Source organism: Phodopus roborovskii, unplaced genomic scaffold, assembly GCF_943737965.1.
Source record: "Phodopus roborovskii unplaced genomic scaffold, PHOROB, whole genome shotgun sequence".
Taxonomy (NCBI): domain Eukaryota; kingdom Metazoa; phylum Chordata; class Mammalia; order Rodentia; family Cricetidae; genus Phodopus; species Phodopus roborovskii.
Genome location: NW_026126485.1, coordinates 18,505,045 through 18,528,259, shown reverse-complemented (window position 1 = coordinate 18,528,259; position 23,215 = coordinate 18,505,045). Strand labels below are relative to the sequence as shown.

Sequence of the window (23,215 nt, the reverse complement as noted above, 5' to 3'; positions counted from 1 at the left end):
TTCACACGCACGCAGTCACGCCGATGCTCCAGCAGGTGGGGGAGAGCGGCCAAGCACTGACCCGCGGCCGCCCAAGACCGCGCGCCTGCATTGGGCACTCAGGCATGAAAGTTTTAGTAAAAGCCCAGGGTCACTGGCTCCCTTCTAGGACCCTGGAGCAGGAGGGAGGGAAAGCTCTCTAACTCAGCTTCCGGAGACCATGGCAACTAAGAAGCCCCGGATGAGGGTCATTGTGGGCAACTGGCATCAGGTTTCAAGGCCTCAGTTTGCCTCGTTGTAAAATGGGAGTATAAGTTCAAACGGCCTGCAGATTTGAAGATCCTGTTGTATTGTATAATGTTTAGAGATGGGGTAGAAGTAAGAATGGGCAGGGAGATGGCCTCCGACTCACTACTGAGGGTGCCTTTCCTTTGAACTCTTGAGTGCTGCCATGATAGAACTACACAATCAGACCAGGTTTGGTCTTCACCCTGAGAGAGCAGCCCTGGTCTGTTTCTTAGGGGCTTCAGAGGAATTCTGAGCAAGGACCTTCCCCACCAGCCTGAGTGGCAAGCTCACCTACTACACCCAAGCCTTTCTGGTCCTGACTGCTTCAGGGCTCAATGCACACCTTTGGCTTATAAGATGGAGGTCTCAGCCGGGCGTTGGTGGCACATGCCTTTAATCCCAGCATTAGGGACACAGAGGCACGCGGATCTCTGCGAGTTCGAGGGAAGCCTGGCCTACAGAGTAGTTCCAGGACAGGCTCCAAAGCAATATAGAGAAACCCTGTCTCGAAAAAACAAAATAAATTAACAAATAAAGGTCTCCTGCATACACAGGCTCTGCCACATTGGACGGGGGCTGTCATCAAGGGCTGTTGCCTCCTATGTCCTAAGACCTGAGCCAGGCCTGACTTGGGACCCCACTTGAGGGTTGAGGGAGGAGAATGGCAAAGTTAAGCCTTACCTGGATTACAGAATGGGTTAAAAATTGGCCTGAGCACCAATGGCCCACCTCTTTAATCCCAGCACTTCAGCAGCACAGGCAGGAGGATCTCTGAGTTCCAGGCCAGTCTGGTCTTCAGTGAGTTACAGGACAGGCTTCAGAACTACACAGAGAAACACTGTCTTGAAAGAAACCAAAAATAAATAAATAGACAAATAAATAAATAAAGGGGGGCTCTCAACATGTGATTTAGTGGTAGAGTGCTTGTCTAGCATACACGAGGCCCTAGATTTAATTTCTAGTATAGGAAGAAAAAAAAAAAAAGCTGAATTTGAGTTTCCAGATCATTCTGAAAATATATTTCCATGATGGGAAAAGAGAACACATATGAGTGTATATATGAATACATATTTGTGTGTTGGAGTAGAACATGGTAGGTAAACTGTCTACCACAGAACCAGGCACCAGCCCTTGTTTTATGCATGTCTGTTCTTCTGCACAGAGGGAGGGGCTGGTGTCACCATCTCTACCTTATTTCCTGAGACAGGGCCTCTAACCGAGCCAGAGGATGGTCTACTTGCCTAGCTAACTGACCAGTAAGGCTCAGGAATACACCTGTCTCTGTCTCCACAGTGCTGGGATCAGAGACATGTTCCCACACACGCCACACAGGCTCCCACACACACACAAGATCCCACACACATAGGCTCTTACAAACAGAGGTTCCAGCATAGGCTTTTTGTTTGTTTTGGGGTTTGGTTTTGTTTTCGAGATAGAGTTTCTCTGTTTAACCTTACTGGCCTGGAACTCACTCTGTAGACCAGGCTGGCCTCGAACTCATAGAGATCCACTTGCCTCTGCCTCCCAAGTGCTGGGATTAAAGGTGAGTGCCGCCACCGCCTGGCAAATGATTTTTTAAAAACATTTTTCATTTATGGAAGTTAGGACACTTACACTAACAGACAGCCCTCACTTCTATCTAGGCCAAGACCATTTCCAGCTGGGTGGTGATGGCATACACACACTTGGGAGGCAAAGGCAGGTGGATCTCTAAGTTTGAGACCAGCCTGTTCCACAGAGTTAATTCCAGGATATCCAGGGCTACACAAGGAAACCCTGTCTTGACAAACCAGGAAAAAAAAAAAAAAAAAGCACCTCCAACACCCCAGAAGGAAATCCTATCCCCATAGCAGTCACCCCTTATAGCTCCCACCCCAGGCAAACACCTCCTGCACCTGTCTGTGGTTAGCCTGTTCTGTTACACACACACACACACACACACACACACACACACACAGAGGCATTGACAATGTAGCCTTATGTATCAGGTCTGTCTCATTGAGCATCTTTCTTCTTCTTCTTCTTCTTCTTCTTATTATTATTATTATTATTATTATTATTATTATTATTTTGCAAGTTCCCCGAATATCCCAAGATAGTTTCAAAATAAAAGAGGGCTTTGCTGTTCTGACCCTCCTGCCTATACCTCCTGAGCACGGGGATTGCAGGAGTGTGCCCCGCACCTGGCTAGCATCCTGTTCTCAGCTTGTCCACAATGGCAACAATCAGTTTTTCATGTCTCTTTATGGGTAATTTCACTGTGTGGATGATCTACTTTTTTCCCCTAAGTTTTAAAAATAGTGTGTGTGTGTCTGTGTGTGTGTGTGTGTGTGTGTGTGTGTGTACTCATATGCCATGACTTGAATATGGAGGTCAGACAACAACTTCAGAAGCTGCCTCTCTCCTTCTACTGTTAGGGTCTTTGGTGTTGAATTCAAGTCACCAGGCCTAACAGCAAGCACCTTACCTGTTGGGACATCTTGCTGGCCCCACGTTTCTTTTTTACTTTTATTTATTTATTTATAATTTATTTACTTATTTATTCTGAGGTAGGGTCTTATTGTGTAGCACTGGCTGACTCAGTGCTACACAGAGCCAAGCATGTAGAGAAAGCTGGCCTCAAACTCATGAGAACCCCCAAACTTGTGTCCTGAGTGCTAGGATTAAAGATATACACAGTACACATAGAGAGAATTTTGCTTTTATGGGGGTAGATAAGGGCTCTGCCACCCAGATAGGTCTTTAGCTACTCAATGGGGGATTCTCTGCACAAGCTCTACTATTGAGCCTGCTCCCAAAGCCCTGTGGCTGAGTTACTGAGCAGGATTAGGATTTCTAACGCATGGTAAGTGCCTAGCAAACATGTACCTGAAACATGGCATTTCAGTTGAGCCCTGAGCAACAGGAAGCAGCCCTGGGCTGAGCTGTTTGAAGCAGAGGGAGAAGCCAGGCAGAGGCACCATGCCCCCCAGGGGTGTTGGGAGGAGGAGGATGGGATGGACTGTGGTTAAAACATGACCCTTGCGGCCCAGGGTTGGGAATTTGGGTTTTTATTTCAAGTCTGATGACCCCCTTTAGAGTGATAGGTGTTGGATGGGACAAAACTGGGGAAAAGAATATAAAGCAAGAATATGCTTCAAGGCAGAAACAATGGGGTTCAAAGACATGCCAAAAGGAGGAGGCGGCAGGAAAGCTACTCCTGGGAGCTTTGGTTTGGTTTTAGACACGGTGTAGCCCAGGTGGACCTGGAACCCTCAACTCTCCTGCCTCAGCCTCCTAAGGTGGAGTGGCAAATGTGCGACAGCATACCTGCCTTGACTCCTAAGTTGCTTTTTAAAAAAAAAAATCTCTGTATGTGTACATGTGTGTGCATGTAACTGGACATTTTTCTCCTGCCTGCCAGTTCCTGAACAGCTCAGAGGCTTATATTACTTATATTACTCATATTTGGCCAGTGGCTCAGACTTTTACTAACTAGCTCTTTTTTTGTTTTGTTTTGCTTTTCGAGACAGGGTTTCTCTGTGTAGCTTTGAAGCCTGTCCTGGAACTCACTCTGTAAACTAGACTGGCCTCGAACTCACAGAGATCTGCCTGCCTCTGCCTCCCAAGTGCTGGGATTAAAGGCATGCGCCACAAATGCCGGACTCTCTTTTTAAAAAAGACTTATTTATTATGTATCGTGTTCTGCCTGCATGCCAGAAGAGGGCGCCAGATCTCATTACAAATGGTTGTGAACTACCGTGTGATTGCTGGGAATTGAATGCAGGACCTCTGCAAGAGTAGTCAGTGCTCTTAACCACTAAGTCATCTATCTTCCCAGCCCATACTGACTAGCTCTTACAACTTAAATTGACCCATTTCTATTAATCTGTGTATCACTTTGAGGCCCAGGGCTTATTACCACACATCTTGCTTCTCTGGTAGCCGCTGGTGTCTCACAGACCCTGCCTTCTTTCTCTGCACATCTGCTTGTATTTTCTGCCTGCTCTATTCTGCCTGGCCATTGGCCAAATCAGCTTCTTTATTAACCAATGGTAATAAAGCATATTCAGTGTACAGAAGGGCGTTCCACATCATGTGTGTGTACATGTATGTGTGAGCACATTCATATGTGTGAGTATCATGGCGTACAAGTGAAGGTACAAGAACAATCTAACATGTGGGTCTTTGGCTGTCCTTGGCTCTGAGACACAATCCCTGTGTTTCTTGCCAAGTGCTCCAGACTAGCTGGCCTCAAACTCCTCCCATCTCACCACAGCAATGTTGAGGTCCCAGGTTCATGTTGTGGGATATCTGATCACACTGTGTAAAGATGTGTCTGTCCTACCTTACCTGCCTAAGACACCTTCTGATTAGTTTAATAAAGAGCGGAATGGCCAATAACTAGGCAGAAAAGGACTTCGAGTCAGAGACAGGAATTCTGTGAAAAATCTAGAGGCAGGGGAATCCTCAGAGAGATGTGGAGGAAGTCAGACATACTTAATTGAGAAGAGGAAATGGACCACATGGCAGAACATAGAACAAATGGGTTAATTTAAGTTTTAAGAGCTAGTTAGGAACAAGCCTAAACTAAGGCCAAGCTTTCATACTTAATAAAAAGTCTCCCTGTGAGTATTCAGGAGCTGGCGGTCCAAAGAGAGACCTCTACAGATTAAACACCATGTCCTGCCTCTTGGTGGCAGTTACACAGGACTATCTTCCACACCTTCAGGTGTTTATCCAGGGTACCTGTGCTTGTTGACTGTAGACTTTCCCACTTGGAAGGAGAAGTTAGGGAGGGTCATGGGACCCTCACCTGAAGATCTAGTTACTCTTCCCAACCAGGCCATGCAACTCTGCTCTGATTGCAGGTGGCCTCTGGGTCTTGGGACTAGACCCAGAAGTCTAGAGCACATAGATGGGGAAGGATGAAGGACAGGACTTCATCTAAGCATCCACTGGGAAACCACCATCCATCACCCATGTTGGATGCAGGCCTAACCCCTCACCCACGGCTCTGAAAATCAGTCTAATAAACTCATTGGTTTCTAGTGTGAATTCTGGTGGAATCACACTTTGGCTTGTTGTTGGGACAGAAGAGGAATGGGTGGGTGATTTTATGTCTCCCCAAGGGATGTAATTTTAGAAACAGTGAATGTGGTGGTTTGAATGAGAATAGCCCCCACAGGCTCATAGTTTGAATGCTTGGTCTCCAGTTGGTAGAACTGTTTGGGAAGGATTATGAGGTGTGGTCTTGCAGAGGTGTGTCATTGTAGCTAGACTTTGAGGTTTCAAAAGCCCACACTATTCCCAAGTAGCTCTCACTCTCTGCCTCTGGTTGTGTTTCAAGATGTAAGCTCTCAACTACTGCTCTAGTGTCAAACCACACTCCTTGCCACGATGGTCATGGACACTAATCCTCTGAAACTGTAAGTCCCACATAAATTCTTCCTTCCTTCCTTTCTTCATTCCTTTCTTCTCTCTCTCTCTCTCTCTCTCTGGTTTTTCTAGAAGGATTTTTTTTGTATAGCTTTAGAGCTGGTCCTGGAACTTGCTCTGTAGACCAGGCTGGCCTTGTAGTTATAGAGATCCACCTGCCTCTGCTTCCCAAGTGCTGGGATTAAAGACCTGTGCTACACACTGCCCAGCAAATTATTCTTCTCATTTTTTTTGTTGTTTTTTTTTTTTTTTTTTTTTTGAGACAGGGTTTCTCTGTGTAGCTTTGGAGCCTGTCCTGGAACTAGCTCTGTAGACCAGGCTGGCCTCAAACTCACAGAGATCAGCTTGCCTCTGCCTCCTGAGTGCTGGGATCAAAGGCATGTGCCACCACCGGCTATTTTTTTTTTTAATTTTATGAGCATTAGTGTTTTGCCTGCATGTATATATCTGTACACCAAGTTGGGACAGAGAAATCAGATCAGTGTGAACAGTGCTGGTCTTCTGGAAGAGCCATCAGTCCTCTTAACTGAGGAGCCATCTCTCCAGCCCCAAAGAAGGCAACATTTGAGGCTGGGTGTAAGAGGGAGATAAAAAGGAGTGATCAAGTGGTTGGGGTTTGTAACTCTCTATTTCCTGTTTGCTTGTTTATTGGACCAAGATCTCAAAATGTGACCTGGAACTCAGTTTAGAGAACAAGCTGGACTGGCCTCCAGTTCATCGAGACCCACCTGCCTCTGCCTCCTGAGCGAGTGAGTACTGGGATTAAAGGAGTGCACCACCACCCAGCTCCTCTATTTTCTTTTTAAATTTATTTTTAATTTATGTTCATTGGTGTTTTGACTGCATGTAAGTGTGTGTGAGGGTGTCGGATCCTCTGGAACTAGAGTTACAGACAGTTTTGAGCTTCCATGTGGGTGCTGAGAATTGAACCAGGGTCCTCTGGAACAGCAGCCAGTGCTCTCAACCGCTGAGCCCCCTCTCCAGCCCCTTGTCCTATTTTCTTTAGATGATTGTCATTCTTCCAGATTACTATAGAATGACGCAGGGCTGGGCCGGTTTTAGTGAAAGTGGGCATCCCACGAGAGTGTGGGAAAATATCCGTGGGAGTGGCTGGCCTGTATTGATCCTGCCCTTGAACAACAGATCGGCCCCAGACACAGGTCTCTCCTGCTAGCCCGGTGGCTTCTGCCCCAGCTTGGGCCTCCACAGCAACCTGGCCCAAACTGACCGTCTTCTTCCAGCTGCAATTGCTCGGCGGAGGCGGGGAAGCGCTGTAGAGTCTCTGCTCTCAATCCGGCCCATTCTGGCCGGACACTTGGCCGCCAACGCCTTGCGGGCTTTTCTGTAAGGGAGGGGAGGAAAGCTGCACCTGGCCGTTGAGTGGCAGCAGCGCCACTCAACGAACCTAGCAGAGCCGAGCAGCCCAGGGCAGCAGTAGCTCGTTGTGCGGAGGCCCCGGGCACCCTCTCGGGCCGGACCCGGGCTGTGTGGCGCCTGGACCTAAGTGCTGCGAGTGTCTAGAGGCCACAGGGGTGTCGCTGGCCGTGGGCTGACACCTGCTGAGTTAGACTAGTGAAGTCAGCATGGAGGTGGTGGTTCAGAGATCAGAGCCGCACTCGGCTAGAGGTCAGGTCTCCAGGCAGTGATGGAAAATGAGACCCCCAAAATGCCAGCGTGGTCCCCGAGGGAGAAGGCGCCACATACCTTCTGGGTAAGGAGTTCAGTGAAGTCCTTTCCTAAGAAGTTGATCCTTCCATCAACCGGTGGGCTCATATGGCGGGAATCCGGCGTCCAGGGAAGGTGCCCCCGCCTTGGGGGGGCGGGCCCAGCGCCGCTCGAATCTAGCTGGCAGGTGCCGTGGGTGGTGCCCAGCCCTGCCCCTGGGGGACGTTCCAGGAGGCCAGAGGCGGGTCAAAGAAGAGTGCTGGCGACGCCTTAGTACTTGGGGCGGCGGCTGCAACCACAGGTACTGCGCAGGTAACCGCTTCCTACCTCTCTGGCATCTCAATCCCGGCTCTGAGAACTGAATTTTTCAAGGTGCGTCTAACTCAACATCCAGGCGCCCGCGACCGAAAGAGGAGTTCTGGAGTCACCTGAGTCTTAAGGTTACTTGCTCTGGGAGCCGCACAGCCAGGAGACCCAGGGTTGCCGAGGAGGCAGTGAGGTCCTGGAAACCTTGGAGACCTCGGAGCCAGAGAGCAGGTCCTGCAGGTGACAGCTGATCAGGACACAGAGTGCCAGGACGGTCCGTAGCTGGGCCGCCTGGCACTTGGATAACGGGGGTACTGAATAGTGCCCCTCTCTCGGCTCGGACGCTTCCCGGTGTGTTTTCTGCTGAGGCCGGCAGCATCTCACCCAGCGCCTGCGGAACTGCTGATGGAGACGCCCATCCAGCGCGAAATCCGCCGCAGTTGCGAGCGCGAGGAGAGCCTGCGCCGGAGCCGGGGTCTGAGTCCCGGCCGTGCGGGCGAGGAGCTCGTCGAGTTGCGCATGCGGCCGGTGCTCAACCGGCCCGGCCCCGGCCCCCCACTGCCGCGCGCCCTGGAGCGCGCTCGGGCGGGCGCGAAGATGCAACGGGACATCGAACGCGAGGCTCACAGGCAGGCGGCGCTGGCGAGCCCCGCGGCTCCGGAGCCCAGCGTCAGGCGGCGGCCACAGCCGCTGGACGAACTCAAGCGCTTCTTTGAGGCCGCAGCGGAGGACGGCGGGGGTTTGCAGCGGCGGCCGGAGGCGGGAGGCTCGCTGCACCCCGCCGTTCAGGACGGCTGCCCGGTGCTGGGGCAGTCGCCATCGCTTGTTTCCCCGTCACTGCTGGAGCAGGAGGTGCGCCAAGTGCGCGAGCGCGAACGGGAGCTGCAGTTGCAGCGGCGCAGCATCTACGGGGCCGCTGAGGTTGGGGAGCCAGCGCCGAGCCTCACCCGTAAGCCTGTCACCCCCGGTCCCAGAGCTCCCGCTGTCTCCACCTCCAGTGGCCCTTCATCTATAGGCTTGCAGACTCCGGGTCCCTTAACTGTTCTTTGGGGGGTTCACCTTTTTCTGTTCTCCACTCCCACACCTGGAGTCAGGATCCCCAGATCCACCACACATTGTCTTGGAACCTTGACTGGCTATTGGCATTCTCCGGTTCTCTGTAATTTTTAGGCTCCTGTCTACGCTGGGTTCGTCTCGTTCCTGTGCTTGGGTCCCCAGAACTGGGTGGAGACCTCCATGGGGAGGGAGGGGTGCACACCTGTATGTGTTTAAGGGGTGCGGCCATCCTCCAGCTGGCCAGAGGAGGGGCAACCGCGACTGAGCATCCCTTCCCCCACAGCGAGCAGGGGAGACGGAAAGTTGGCGGTGATCTGGCCCCCGCGGAGAAGGGCCTCTGAGAACGGCCTGGAGAAGGTAGGAGCCCACCTTTCCAAAGCTTGTCGCTCTCCCACCCCTCCCCGCAGCTCCTGGGCACTGGGAAGGGAAAAGTGCATCCCGGTCCCCCTGGAGCGCCACTCTAGCCAAAACTCAAGTCCCAGACGCGACCTGGAGAGTAAAAGGGAGGTGCCCTGGAGCCCAAACCATCTCACCGCCACAACCCTGGTGTAGCTCTTGTCCCTGATGGTGGCCTTCTTCCTCTCCCCTTTTCCCTAGTAGGAGCGCAGACCCTGAGGTCCGCGAAGATTGGGGCACACGGCCAGACGTGACATACCCTTTAAAGATTCAGGGTAGAATTACCCTCCGGATCAACAGAAGGCCTGAAGAGAAAGGGGCCAGCTCTCTTCAATGGCAACTTGAAATTCTGCCCATCCTGATACTGACTATGGAATTAACCACCTTTCTCCATTAAAACTGTTTAGTCTTCATTGGAAAACTAACAACCACCCGCAAAACCTGTGAGTGAAACACAAAATAAAACCACACACACACACTTTCCTGGGCTTTAGTGCAAGCTGTTTTCTACTGGAACCTCCTTGGTCTGGGTGGAGCGGGAGCTAGGCGGGTGAAATACGCCCAGGAAAGCCACCCGAGGATCTCACCGGAATGTTGGAATTCGAAATGCGCTCTGGACTCTGTTCCGGGCTGCCTGCTGACCCTGGCCTGGAGGTCTGGGCCCTACTGCCCCCTGGTGGCAAATGTTGCGCATCGGCCCATAGACTTGACTCCAGGTCTCCAGACCTCAGCTTTTATCAGTGCCAAAGGCATCCTGTACTCAGGGCGCTGCTAGAAAGAGGAACTATGAAATTGTCCCTGCTCTAGGGAAATAATAATGAAAAATAACAGTGGTGGGCTGGAAAGACGGCTCAGGGTAAAGAGTGTTGTAAATGATCTGAGTTCAGTTTCCAGCATCCACATGGGGGCTCATAACCGCTCGTAACTCCAGCTCCAGGGGATCCATCGCCCTCTTCTGGCTTGCGGGAGCACTCCAACATACATGGCATATATTCACACAAAACGCACACATATACACACAAATTAAAGATATAAGGGGTTCTCTTTGTAGCCCTGGCTCTCCTGGAACTTACTATGTAGACCAGGCTGGCCTCTTGAACTCAGAGATCAATTCTCTCTGCCTTCCCAGTGCTGGGATTAAGAGCGTGTGCTGCCACTGCCTGGCTGTAAAGTTTTTTTTTTTTTTTTTGATTTATATATTATGGTGTATGTGGTATGTGTTTTGCTAGCCTGTCTGTGTGTGCGCCACTTGTGTGCAGCGCCTGCAGAAGTGAAAAGAGGAGACCAGATCTTCTGGAACTAGTTATTGATGGTTATGAGGCACCATGTGAGTGCTGGGAATTGAACCGTGTCCTCCAAAATACTCTTAACTGCTGAGCCATCTCTCCAGCCATAAGATTTATTTTATTTGTGTGTGTGTGTGTGTGTGTGTGTGTGTGAGAGAGAGAGAGAGAGAGAGAGAGAGAGAGAGAGAGAGAGAGAGAGAGAGAGAGCACTCAGGTGTACAATGCCCTTGGAGCCCAGAGAGGGCGTTGGACCCCTAGAGTTGGAGTTACAAACAGTTATGAACTATCAGAGGTGGGAACTGAACCTGGGTTCTTCGAGGACAGCAAGTGTTCTAAGCCACTGAGCCATCTCTCCAGCCTTGGTACTGTTCCTACAAGAGAAAGCTGAGGACCTGAAAGTTGGCTCTGCAGTTAGGGGTGTTTGCTGCTCTTTGGGGTGGTGGTGGCAGACAGAGGCAGGTGGATCTCTGAGTTTGAGGTCAGCGTGGTCTACAGAGTAAATTCCAGGATATCCAGGGCTACACAGAGAAAAATCCACCTTGAAAAACTGGAGGGGGGAGCAGATGACAAAAAACCTGTTTGTTGCTCATGCAGAGAACCCAGGTTTAGTTTCAAGTTTGAGTGATGCACATTCACCTGTAACTCTAGTTCCAGAAAATCAGAGCCCCTCTTTTGGACTCCTCTGACACTCTGGGATACACAGGCATACTTGCATGACTGAGCACATACACTTGACCATACACACATACATATATAGAGGAGGCTCCCTCCTCTATATAGTCCTGGTTGTCCTGAAACTATGTAGACCAGAGATACTCTTGCCTCTGCCTTCTGGGTGCTGGTATTAAAGGTGTTTACCACTATGCCTAGCTACATACATACTTTTTAAAATAAAAATTCTTTTAATTAAAAAACAAATCTTAAAGCTGGGCATTAGTGTTGCATACCTTTAATTTCAGCACTCAGGAGGCAGAGGCAGGCAGGTCTCTGTGAGTTCAAGGCCAGCCTGATCTACAAAGCTACACAGAGAAATCCTGTCTCAAAAAACAAAACAAAACAAAAAACAAATCTTGAGCATTTGCCTGTCTATATGGACCAGGATGGCTTTGAACCTGTGATCTTCCTCCTTCTGATTTCTTAATTGTTGGGATTGCAGGACTATGTCATACCAGGTTTAAAAAAAGAAAAAAACTTTTGGCAGCACGTTTACCTTTAAACTCAGCACTTATGAGATGGAGACAGACAGGTCTCTCTGAGTTCAAGGCCAGCCTGGTCTGCATAGCAACCTATTGCAGGAAGGGGGAAATGCAAGTGGGAGTGGCCAGTTGTTGGCATGCTGCAAACCGTGCCTAACTTCTGGTAAACACACTAAACTGTCTGAAAACAGTACCTGTGTAATTCACATAACATCAGAACAGTTCTACAACTTCTTAGAAGTGGCCAGGTTTGGAAAAAGTGGGGCCTCAAACACTGTAGATCTGTTATATAGGGCTGGGGACACAGCTCAAATGGTAAAGTATTTGCATGGCAACACATGAACAGTGGTACATACCTGTAATGGCAGAGGTAGAAGCAGGCAGAATCAGAAGTTCAAGGTTAGCCTCAGCTACATTGGGAGCTTGAACCTAGTCTGGCTATATGACACCTTGTCTTCAAAAAATACATAAATAATAAATTGAGGGGCTGAGGAGATGTCTCGGTGTGTAATATATTTGTCAAGCCAGCCTGATGATCTGAATTCAGATCCCAGAAAACAAGTAAAAAGCCGTGGTGCATGCAAACTCCTGGAGGTTTTTACTGGGAACTGAGAGGTAGAGACAAGAGAATCCCTGGAAGCTTGGGGGCAGCTAGTATGCACAGGCACAGAGTACCTTGTTTAAGACAAGTTGGGAGACCAGGGATGACTACACATATGCCATGGCATGTATACAATAACATACATGCTGACACACAAATAAATACTAGCACTGTGGTTTAAAATTTTGTCAATTCTGGCTATTGCATCTTACTGTGTCCATCAGGCTGACCTCTAGCTTACTGCAAGTGACTAATGAAATGCCAACAAATAAAATAGGAAAGGTCCATACGGTGTTTTACCCAGCAGCTACTCAGCCCAAAGAGAACCCTCCTCCAGAGTCTGCATTGCCACATGCTTGACTGACTTTGGGACTGACGGGAAGACACGGGAGAGCCACTAAGATGGCAAATGGACTCACAAGCTGTTCTTCGGTGGGTGTGGTATGTCTGTGTCACAGTTCATGAGTGCACATATCTGTGTGTGTGAAGCAAAGGACAACCCCAGATGTCCCCCAGAAGCTGTCCACCTCATTTTATTTTTTAAATTAAAAATATGTGAGTGTTCTGTCTGCATGTACATGTGTGTACTCATGCATGCCTGGTGTCCGGGCAGGGTGTTCGATGCTGTAGATGCTGTAACTGGAGTTACAGGTGGTTGCCAACCACACAATTCAAGTGCTGAGAACTGAACCTATCTCTCTCCAGTGCCCCCTCCCACAACACTATGTAGTCCTGGCTGGCTTAGAACTCACAAAGATCTGTCTGATTCTGCCTCCCAAACACTGAGACCAAAATTGTGTACCCTGAATATTTATTATGTATGTATATGATTGGGGGCATGCTACTACATACGTGTAGTGGTCAGAGAATAAGTTTTTTGGGGTCAGTTCCCTCCTTCCACTTTTAGGTTGGTCCCTAGGTTCAAACTTAACTTGTGTGACAAGTACATAACAGCCTGTCGTTTTTTTTTTTTTTTTTTTTTTTTTTTTTTTTTTTGTTTGTTTTTGAGACAGTGTTTCTCTGTAGCTTTGGAGGCTGTCCTAAGTCCTAAATCTCAGCAAATCAGGCTAACCTGGTCTATTTCTGCCTCCCTAGTGCTAGCCCCATTTTATTAAACAAGGTCTCACTTTGTTAACCAGGCTGACCTCCAGCTTGCAGCAATCTTTTGGCTCCTGATTGCTGGGATCATAGGTGTGTATCACTATGCTCAGCCAGGCCTCATACTTTTGTAGTATTGGGCTCAAACCTAAGCCTTGTGATGCTAGGTTCAACCACATTCCCAAACCCTGACATCAGTATTTATAGTTCTTATGTGTATGAGTGTTTTCTTTTGCAGTTTGTCTGTGTACATGTTAGCCTGGAGCCTGCAGATGCCAGAAAAGGGCATTGGATCCCCTGGAACTGGAATTACAAATGGTTGTGAGCTCCCAAGTTTGTGTTAGGAGGCAACTTTTATAGGGGAGATGAGACTAGGCATAGGAGCCACCCAAATCAGTATCAGGAGGAATCAGAATGGTCTTGGAGGTACTCTGACCCGAGCTATGGAGTAAACATTATGGGGTCATCAATGGTTAACAGAGGCCTCTCTGGAAGAGCTAGGGTTGGTGTGCAGCCTGCAGTCAGCTCACGTTCCACATGTTTAAAGCGGGTTTATAATGGTAGGTACCAGATGCTGGCTGACTTACTGAAGCATAAGGCATGGTGGCCCAGGCTGGAAGAAAAGACCAGTCTGGGCTGTATACTAACACTCCAGCTGGATTTTTTAAAAAAGGTGTTAGCAAGGTGACTGTGGCTCTTGAGAGGACCCTTGTTCAGTTTTCTGCATCCACAGAGGCTGACAATTCCAGTCCCATCGTATGTATCTAATACCATCGACTGGCCTCTGTGGGCAAGCAGAGAAAAATCAATCGTAACATGTAATAAAAATAAGTATTTTATTTTTTGAGAGCAATAGGGTCTCTTTATATAGCCCTGGCATCTTGGAACTAAGTAGACCAGGCTGACCTCGAACTCTCAGAGACCTACCTGCCTTGGTTTCCCCCAGTGCTATGTTTAAATGTGTGTGCAACTATTCCCGGTTAATAAAATTAACTCTTTTCTTTTTTGAGACAGGGTTTCTCTATGTAACAGTCCTGGTTGTCTTTGAACTCACTCTGTAGACCATACTGGCCTTCAACTCAGAGATCCACCTGCCTGTGCCTGCCCAGTGCATGTGCCACAACACCCTGCAAAGACTACTCTTAAAAAACAAACAAAACCACAGAGTCATGGTTCTGGGTCTTACATTCTGCCTCTGAATGTGAAAATTTTAGGATTCAAATATCAATCTCTCAAGAGTGACACAGGGGAGAAGGAAGGATCACATTTCTACACAGGGGTCAGTTTCACTCAAAGACCCAGGTTCGAGTCTAGAGCTTCTCAGAGGAGAGTTCATTTCTCTCAGCTAGAGCTTCCTGGACAGCCTAAGATTACTATAAGGCTGAGTGCTCCCTAGGACTCTGCTAGCCTGTACTCTAGATACTCTTCGTGGGACAAGAAAATGAGCTCGGCTCGGACACCCCAGAAGCTGGGAGAAAGTCTGACTCCACTCTGCAAACTGATCCCCTGCAGTTTGCTAGGGCACATCGGGAAATGTAGTTGTTTTTTTTTTTTTTTTTTTTTTTTTTAAACCCTGGATAGGAATCACTTCCGGGTTAAAAAAAAAAAAAAAACGGGCGTAGGTCTAAGTCTTCCTCCAGTGGGCCTAGAATTTTCCTGCTACCAGAAACTTGTTTTCTGGGTTCCGGTTGCTGACGAGAGCCGCTACTTCCCTCTTTGACTCATGTGCGCATCTGCGCACGCGCAGCTGTCTCGCCGAGGTCTGCGGACTACACTACCCAGAAGGCCCCTCGGTGGGCGGAGTCCACCCGCCCCTAGGGGAGGGACGCAGTGCTCACCGGAGACACAGAACCTCTGCCCTCACTCTTTTATTAACAGAAAAGTGTGTCCGCACTTGCTGTTCCGCGGCCCATGCTTAGTGCAGCCCGCTCCTGTTCTTGCCTGGAGTTTGGGGTTATCAAGACCTGGCTGGCTTCTTCTTCTGGGGCTCAGGATGCTGGGGCAGCCCAAGCCAAGGGCCCGGCAGTGCTTGGGGGCCGGGCGGGGCCTACCTGGCCCATGAGGATCTGTACCAGCAGGTCGGTGGCCAGCACATGCGATGGTTCCTCGAAGCCGATGGTTAGTAGCTGCTGGTAGTCCCCGGGTGGCTGCGGGCATAAAATCCTGGGGGCCCGGAAACAAGCCTGGACTTGAGCACCCCTGCTCCTCAAGGCTGGGAGGGGCTTCAAGTTAGGGATTGGGGATACCCTAAGGGAAAGTGTCTCCTCTGTTGACAAACTCCTGAGTTAAAGCTTTGCACTTGAGGCTGCTGTGTCTCCCTGGGGAGAGCAACGTACCCACTCTGAAAACATGTTTTCTTCTCTGTAAAATGTACTGATCCACACCTCTATGAATTGCTGTTTAGACTGCATAAAGCACTCTTCAGGGCACAGTAAAATGTGATCCCTACTACCCTGAGATCGATTCAGTCTTTGTAGGGTTCTGTCCCGCCCTCCCTCAGACCTCAAGCCCACATCGCCATCCTACCATGAATCAAGGTCATCCTCTGCTGGTCCTAGGGGCATCCATCGGCCGATGGACCAGAGTTTCTGGATTTGGGGGCACGAATTGGCTGGACCCTGACCTGTATCCTCCCATGTATCTCGATAACATAAGAAGTAGCTGAGAGAGAAATCAGAAGGAAAACAATTCCTTAAGTTTTTCTATTGAGGGCTTTAGTTCTGGAGGTGAGGTTCAAATTCGTGAGAAGAGCTGCCTGAAGTTCTCAGGCAGGGATGTGGCTCAGTCCTGAGGCCTTAACTCCCTGGTGGCCTAATCTGAAGATGAATATTTTTATTTTAATGGGAAGGTAGAGCTCAATGGTATACAGTCCTGGCCTATTATATGCAAGGTTCTGGGTTTTATCCTAGCACTGCAAAAGGTGTTCAATTTCCTGTCTTGCTTTTCACTTTGTGGTGTTGGTGTAGAGGCTCAAGCTGAATTCAGCATAGGAAGGGGAGGACTTTAATTTTTGACAAGGAAACTCACTAATCCACATGGGAGTCTGGTCCTTGGCTAGTGATGTCTGTGGTGGTTTCCAGGTTCCAGCGCATCTTCTTATAGAGGTATCTTGGGAAGTGGCTGGCAGTGTACGCAGCAGGGGTGCAGTATCGGAAGATGGACACATCGTGGGAAGGGCTAATGGAGAACCTCCCGCAGAAGAAGCAGGAGATACTAGCAAGAAAGGAGAGTGGATAGCAAGTTAGGCCTTGGACTGTGCCACCCCACAGCCACATTTTCTGCCCCCTTCCTTACCTCAAAGGGTTAGTTTCCTCCAGGTCCACGAACCCAAAGGAGGCGTACATGAGAACTAACTGTTCCAAGCGTAGGGTTAGCTGCTGGGAGATCTCCAACAACTGCGCGGAAGGTGGGATTTCATGACCTTAGATGGCCAGCCAGAAGCAACCCTCTACCCCTAGGCAGGGTCCAAAGAAAGGGGCCTGGTACACACCCCCTTCCGGACCAATTCCTGCAGGGCTCCATAGATGGGAGGGACACTCCTAGCAGCAGCCTCAAGGTACAGGAAGTAAGGTTCACACATTGTTAGGAAGGTAGGCATGGCCTTGGCTAGCTGTTCCTTCTGCACTCTGTCCCTGCTGAAGGAAGAAAGGGGCCTTCAGGTAGCATCACCCTCCCTTTACCCCAGGTGCCCCATGCTCACCCTTCTACCTGTATCCCTGGCTGAACCCACTACACAGTTCCCTCAGTGCTGTGGCTTACTGGTCTGAGCACTTGCATAGCACAGGCAGAGCCCTGGGTTCCATCCACAGCACCCAGAAATTAAACATAAAGAGGGGGACTGGAGGTTAAGTCAGTGGTATACACTGGAGCTCACACACCCAGCTTTTAGCCTCAGTGCTCAGCATAAGCTGTCCTGTCCCAAGTTGTCGGTGGGGTGTGTGCCCTCTCCACCCCCCATCAACCCGTCAATCTTTCTCAGTCCACAGTCTTTCAGAACCACCTGCACCAGTCACTTAGAATAATTAGAATAATTTGTTAAATGCTGACACCTGGCTGGTAATGCGGCTCTGTGTCCCAAGGCTTGCCTAGCACCAGGGCCTGAGTTCTATCGTTAGGGTGTTTGGGTGGTGCATGCAACTGAGTTCTCTCAGCTGTGCTGAGTGAAGTTCAGAAAGCTGGGATTTAAGCCAGCCTCCCACAGACATCACAATCAAACCCTCTCCCCTGGTCCGGAAATTGCATTTTTCTTTGGGAGTGAAGGGTTGCCTCTCACACTGAAGTTCTCTGGCCAGAGTAGATGCAGATAGGTTTTTTTGTTTTGTTTTAAAGCTGACTTACAGGGGGTTAAAAGAAAAAGAAAAAAGAAAAGAAAATCTAAGCCACCATTTCAAATTTGGTAGGCAGTACTCAGTAGACCGGGGGCAGGAGGGTCTCCAATGCTAATGTGATGAGATCTCTCTCAAAACAAAACACCCACAGAAAACCAAACTGGCCAAATCAACCAACCAACCAAAGAAAGATTCTTGGTATCTTAAAGGCTCACACATTGCTTGCCCCTGCCTCTCAATTCTCCAAAGCCCTCTGCACAACGGTATATTCCTAATCATGAACTGTCTCTGAGGCCCGGGTTCAGTTTTGGACCTTGTATGGGCTGCACAGCCTGTCCTGTCCTGTCCTGTCCTGTCCTGGGACCTAGGCCCCCTGTACAGGGTCACCTGTAGAGCAAGTAGCTTTGAAAGTCATCTGCCTTCCTGAGCAGGTAACGGAGCTGGTCAGTGATGGGGCTGAACATGGAGTCCAGTGGGAGTCGAGCCTGGGCCGGCCCCAGCTCCGCAGCCAATGGTTCCCGGGAGGATGCGGAGGCTGGGGCTTCCATCAGCTGTTGTGCCCGCTGGGGTTCCTGCTCCGCTGAGGCCTCCGGTCTCCCGGCGGGTGACCACGAGGGGTCTCCATAGGACGGCGGCCCGGGTCCCAATTCGTCCGAAGGCAGTGCTTCTCCAGGGCCCAGGGCTAGCGAACCAGCGAACCAGGGCTCCGCAGCCATCGGCTTTCACTGCAGGCTCTTCCAGCTTCCGCGGCGTCCCGGGAGTGCAGCACACCTGGGGCCGGATAGAGAGCGCAGCCGCGACCTTTCGGCCCAGCCTCGACGTCTCTGCCGGCACCGCCCCGTGGGCTTTTGCCTCTTTTGAATTTAAGCACGCGGAGGCCCGCGCAGCCTGGGCCTGCACTGCGCACAGAGTTCAGCAGGCACCTGGCGCGCGGGGCAGGACGATGCCAAGGGCGGAGCAGCAGACCTGCCTTGTGGCCGCACGCTGGTAGGCACCTTTTCTCTCACAAGCTGTTGACTGTGCAGGAGGGGCTTCCTAACATTTTAGGAATCCAGGAGTGAAGGTGGAGATGTAGTCGCCTCCCAAGCCTGTGTCCCCCAAGATCTGATTCCTCACTGATGGAGCTGGGATCTGCATGTGAGCGTGCCAAGAGGCTAGTGGAGTAGCAGTTACTTCTACAATAAAGATCTCGGACAGGTGATCTGGTTTATCCCATCCGTCTCCTTTGTTCCAATACGCCTGCCCTGGTCCCAGGAAACACTCTTTACATTTGTAGACTGAATTCCTAGCCACGTGCAAAACCTGATTAGCATTTAAGTACAGCTAGGGAGCCAAATAATCACCAGGCTCACAGTGAAGCAGCAACAGGTGTCCTGTGTGACCCTCGGGTGAGGGTCTGACTGTCAGAATAAGTTGTCCCAGTCTATAAAGTGAGTTTTTATGATGCCTGCTTCATGAAACAACAAAGTGCTCAGCAAGTGTGCAGTTAACTGTTAGTCACTCAACAAACACTTGAGCAGGTGGTTCTGGGATTAGATGACAGAAGACAAAGGAACTACTCTGGTCCTAGAGTTTTTGTGGGTTTTGTTTTGAGGCTAGCCTTGAATGCTTGATCCTGCTACTATCTCTGCAGTGCTGAGGATTGACAGCAAACACCATTTCCTTTTTGTCAGTGTTGAGAATGAAAGCAAAGCATTCTGCATATTTGCCAAGGACAACCCTACTGCGGTCCTACTATAGTGGGCCGAAGAAAGCTGCACTATTCTTCCTGCCTCCCCAAATACTCTGTCCTCACATCAAACTCTTCAAGGGTCTTAGCACCTCCTGCCTCCATTCAGAAAATGAACTCTTTTTTTTTTTTTAAGTTTTATTTAAAAAAACCTTCGGTGCAATATTAAAAAGCAATACAGCCAGGTGGAGCAACAATGGACAGACAGAAAGGGAAGGAGCCAGAGGACCCAAGGTCCCTTACATCACCTGTTCTCCAGAGGTTGGAGGTCAAGGTGTGGGGGAGGGCACTGGTGGACAGGGAAAACCCACCACCAGGAAGGACAGGCAGAACAAAACACGTATATAAGATACATCTGGCTGAACTGAAGAGGGTTTGGGGGCCACAGGAAGCTCCCCTTTTTTCTCAAAAATGTCCTGGTTTGGGGGGAAGGGGTGGCCCCTGTAATGAGCCAACCAAGTCCACCTACCCTGCACTCCACTTCTGTGGAGAGGGATGTACTAAGGTAGGGATGTGAGAAAAAGGGGGAATAGAGGAGCATATCCCCTCACTGGAGTCTGTTAGGAAGGTTGAGGTGTCCCCATGTCCAGTTCCTGGACTACTGGGGCCGACATGGGTGAGATCTGGACTGGCTGGGGAGGGGCAAGGCTGGCGCTCAGCCTAGAAAACCATCGGGGTCGTCATCCTCAAAGTGGCCTTGTTGAAGCACCTTGATATGGTGCTCGTAGATCTTCAGGGCTGGGCCCAGGCGGATGGACAGGCCAGTCAGCACATCTGTCCGTTGCATGAGCAACAAAGACTTGCCATCAATTTCCTGGGCAGGACAGAAAGGGCAGGGTCAGTGGACATTGGTGAGGCCACCTGCGTGTACAGACAGACATGTGCAGTCTGGGCGGGGAACTCACCTGCTCTTGAAAAGCAGTGGCCTGCTCTGGGAAGCCTGCCTCAGTGAAGTATTCCACCACATCCATGACCGTCCACTCCACTGGGTCACTTGGTTTCTCTTTGCGCCCAGGACTGCATTGGAATGGAGAACAACAGTGACCACGACACAGCTCTGATTGTCCAACACACCCAGGCACTAACCCCAAGTCCCTAATGCCTCAACTTACGGACAGCCAAATGGTGTCCCATCAGCCCCAGGCAGGGCTGGTTTTCCTGGGGGCAAAGGCACAGGAGATGGAGAATCTGGAGCAGTCGCAACACAAGCTGGGAAAGGAAAAGCAGGTGGCAGTCTCCAGGCTAGGGGTGCACATCTGTCTGTTCTGCACTACCCGACCGACCCAGAGGGGTCCTTACCTGATCCCCCTTCTTTATTCATAGCTGTCATCGAGAACACCTGGCGTGTGCAGCTGCCAGGTGCTGGTCCCCGCCCTTCATCCTGGCCCTGGTAGGGTCCACAGGGCGACCACTCCTTGACCCTCTCCTTAGCACTCTGAGGGCCCCGCTCTCCATTAATCTGGTGGTGCTGAGCACCTGCGGGGCGGTCACTCTCAGGCACTTCTGAGCCCTCTGATACATTGTCCTCCTCCTCCTCCTCATCTTCATCCTCGTCTTCCTCTTCTTTCTCAAACACCCGCTCTTCTCCACCTCTCTGGGGCCAGAGAAAGAAGCAGGCAGAGTTAGAGCTCTTCTAGTTCCGGATGGAATCCAGTGTCCGACGCCACCTTTGACAACAACACGGAGTAACTTTTACGCTGTCGTTTCCGTGCCAGGCTCCGGGTTAATAAAGCCCTCAATAGCCAAGTCTTACTAAACTCACTCAACAACCCCCAGGGGTCGCTACTATCAGCAATTCTCGGTTTACAGCCGAGGAAACTGAGGCTCGGGCAGATCAGGTCACTGACCAAGATCACCGCGTTCCGAGTCCGGAGGGACTGTGGACGAACCCCGGCCACCTGACGTCCTGCTCCCTCCCGGGACTCGAGTCCCCGCCAACTTCGCCCGCACCTGCCCGGTGCGCTCACCTTGCTCCGCGCCGCGCGTGCGCTAGCGGCCGGCGGCGCCCGTCCCGGCCTGTCTCCGCGGGGCAGTGCGAGCGCTCCCAGGCGGGTGCGCTCCAGACGGCCCCGCGCCGCCTCCTCTTCCAGCAGCCCTTGCACGCGGCCGCGAGTAAGGCGGCCGCTGGCGCCGCCGCTGCCCCCGAGGTAGCGCACGACTTCCCGCAGGCTCACGGGCCGCGCCGGGCCGCCCGCCCGCGCCGCGCCCCCCTCCGGCGGCGGCTGTGGCTGCGGCGGCGGAGGCTGCTGCTGCTGTGGCGGCGCCGGCGGTGGTGGCTCCCGGGCGGCGACGGCGGGCGGCGGTGCACGGCGCGGGCCGGCTGGGGGCGCCGCGGCCGGGGGCGCGGCGGGCGCTGGTGGCGGCGCGGCTAGGGGCGCGGCCCGCTGCGCCCGGGGACCCGGCTGCGCGGGGCCGGGAGAAGGGGGCGCTGTGGCGGCGGCCGCGCGGGGCGCCCGGGTCGGGGCGGCGACGGGCGCGGGCGGCGGGGCGGGCGTGGGCGGCGGCGCGGCGGGGCCCCCGCGGGGGACGCGCGGCGGGGCGGGCGGGGTGGCTCCGCGGCGGGGCGGCTGGACGCGCGCCGCGTTGCGGTACGAGATGCTCCCCTTGTAGCTGACCCGGAGCACGGCGCGCTGCTGGATCAGTTTCTCGAGCTCCGCGCGCGTGCGCTCGGGCTCCGGGCCGTGCCGCCGCCGCACCATCCGGCAGATGCGCTCCAGGTCCGGCCGCGCCTTGCGCGAGCGCAGCGAGTCGATGGTGTCCAGAATCCACTCTTGGTAGTGCGGGGAAGCGGCGGACGACGAGGCGGCGGCCGCCGTGGTGGCGGCCGCCGCCGTCTCCGGCGGGGGTAGGGCCGGGGGCCCCGCCATGCCTCCCGCCCGGCCCGGCTGCACGGTGCGCGCTGCCTCCCTCCCAGCGCGGCGCCCCCTCCCCGCTCCCCTCCCTCCGCCGCTGCCCGCCTCCTCCGCCTCCCCCCGGGGGGCGCAGCGCCTCGGCGGAGCGGCGGCGGCGCTGCTGTTTCTTCGCAAAAAAAAAAAAAAAAAAAAAAAAAAAAAAGAGAGAGAGAGGAGAGCGCGCGAGAGAGACAGAAAAAAAATAGTGAGAGAGAAAGAAAAGAGGAAAAAAAATATGCACACACTCACTCACTCGCACGCACGCACACAACAGCCCCGCTTCTGCTGGGCGCGCGCGGGGCCGGGGATGCGAGGAGGGAGGAGGGGAGCGCGGCGCGGCCGGCCCCTCCCCGCCGCCGCCGCCGCACGCGCGCCCTGCGCCCGGGACACTCCGGCCCCCCTTCCTGCTCGCCCTCCCCCGCTGCCCGCCTTCCTCGCTCCCTCCCACCCCCACGCGCCCGCTTTTAAGGTGGAGCCCGGGCCCCCGCCCGCCCCGTGTACCCGGCTCTCTGGCTCACTCCGGCTCGCTCCGGCCCCCCCTTACAACTCCCGCGCGCTTTTTAAGGAGGCGCCGCGGAGTTGGCGCCGGAGCGGGGGCGGGGAGCGCGGCGGGCGGGGGAGGGGGAGGGGAGCGCAGGGGGGGAGGGGACAGGGGGCGGGCGGGGCGCGCGGGCGGCGTTCGGCCGCCCTCCAGCCATTGGGCGCGGGACCCAGACGTCCTCGGCGCCCAGCCCCCTCTCCACGCCTCTCCGCGCGCAGCGCTCTCGGGACCGCACTTACCGGGAACTAGCCGCGCCGCGGCCCGATGCGCCGCGCTCCTGGGGATCCGCGGAGACCTCACCAGCGGCCCTGCCGCACCTAGACGAGGGCTTGGGGGCGCGCGGGGCTCCCCCTTTCTCCTTCTACCCAGCCGATCCCGCTGCAGTTCGGCCGCATCGGTCCGAGCAGCTCCCTCCAGTGCCCCTTGGGTCCCGGACT

General features: G+C 52.5%; 3 protein-coding genes across 4 annotated transcripts; 1 reads left to right on the top strand and 2 right to left on the bottom strand.

The window, feature by feature from the left end:
- The first annotated feature begins 7,571 nt into the window (after window positions 1–7,571).
- Misp3 (MISP family member 3) lies at window positions 7,572–9,589 on the top strand. Of its 2 annotated transcripts, none has more exons than XM_051194939.1 (3): window positions 7,572–8,605; window positions 8,996–9,069; window positions 9,313–9,589. In XM_051194939.1, exons 1-3 carry the CDS (start codon window positions 8,062–8,064, stop codon window positions 9,325–9,327), a joined length of 633 nt encoding a protein of 210 aa, XP_051050896.1. In that variant the 5' UTR covers window positions 7,572–8,061; the 3' UTR covers window positions 9,328–9,589. The 2 variants fall into 2 exon arrangements, with proteins under 2 accessions (XP_051050896.1, XP_051050897.1); XM_051194940.1 differs by having other exon boundaries at window positions 7,574–8,605; window positions 9,310–9,589.
- A 5,688-nt stretch (window positions 9,590–15,277) lies between these two features.
- Window positions 15,278–18,333, bottom strand: CUNH19orf67 (chromosome unknown C19orf67 homolog). The gene is made up of 6 exons (XM_051194937.1): window positions 18,005–18,333; window positions 16,780–16,924; window positions 16,584–16,684; window positions 16,317–16,502; window positions 15,816–15,950; window positions 15,278–15,452 (listed from the first exon to the last, which is right to left on the bottom strand). Exons 1-6 carry the CDS (start codon window positions 18,331–18,333, stop codon window positions 15,278–15,280), a joined length of 1,071 nt encoding a protein of 356 aa, XP_051050894.1.
- A 1,142-nt stretch (window positions 18,334–19,475) lies between these two features.
- Window positions 19,476–22,643, bottom strand: Samd1 (sterile alpha motif domain containing 1). The gene is made up of 5 exons (XM_051194934.1): window positions 21,314–22,643; window positions 20,646–20,940; window positions 20,459–20,555; window positions 20,252–20,363; window positions 19,476–20,160 (listed from the first exon to the last, which is right to left on the bottom strand). The coding sequence occupies exons 1-5, from the start codon at window positions 22,211–22,213 to the stop codon at window positions 20,002–20,004; spliced, it is 1,563 nt and encodes a 520-aa protein (XP_051050891.1). The 5' UTR covers window positions 22,214–22,643; the 3' UTR covers window positions 19,476–20,001.
- Window positions 22,644–23,215: the final 572 nt, after the last annotated feature.

What these genes read in the sequence shown, in the direction of transcription:
- Misp3 (XM_051194939.1), top strand. Translation starts at nt 8,062, where the DNA reads ATGGAGACGCCCATCCAGCGCGAAATCCGCCGCAGTTGCGAGCGCGAG. An exon ending in GCCAGCGCCGAGCCTCACCC is followed by an intron (nt 8,606 to 8,995) that starts GTAAGCCTGTCA and finishes CTTCCCCCACAG; the next exon opens with CGAGCAGGGGAGACGGAAAG.
- CUNH19orf67 (XM_051194937.1), bottom strand. Translation starts at nt 18,333, where the DNA reads ATGGCTGCGGAGCCCTGGTTCGCTGGTTCGCTAGCCCTGGGCCCTGGA. An exon ending in GAGGAAACTAACCCTTTGAG is followed by an intron (nt 16,503 to 16,583) that starts GTAAGGAAGGGG and finishes CTTTCTTGCTAG; the next exon opens with TATCTCCTGCTTCTTCTGCG. An exon ending in GAGGATGACCTTGATTCATG is followed by an intron (nt 15,453 to 15,815) that starts GTAGGATGGCGA and finishes CCGGGCCCCCAG; the next exon opens with GATTTTATGCCCGCAGCCAC.
- Samd1 (XM_051194934.1), bottom strand. Translation starts at nt 22,213, where the DNA reads ATGGCGGGGCCCCCGGCCCTACCCCCGCCGGAGACGGCGGCGGCCGCC. An exon ending in CACGCGCGGCGCGGAGCAAG is followed by an intron (nt 20,941 to 21,313) that starts GTGAGCGCACCG and finishes CTCTGGCCCCAG; the next exon opens with AGAGGTGGAGAAGAGCGGGT. An exon ending in CCACTGCTTTTCAAGAGCAG is followed by an intron (nt 20,161 to 20,251) that starts GTGAGTTCCCCG and finishes TGTCCTGCCCAG; the next exon opens with GAAATTGATGGCAAGTCTTT.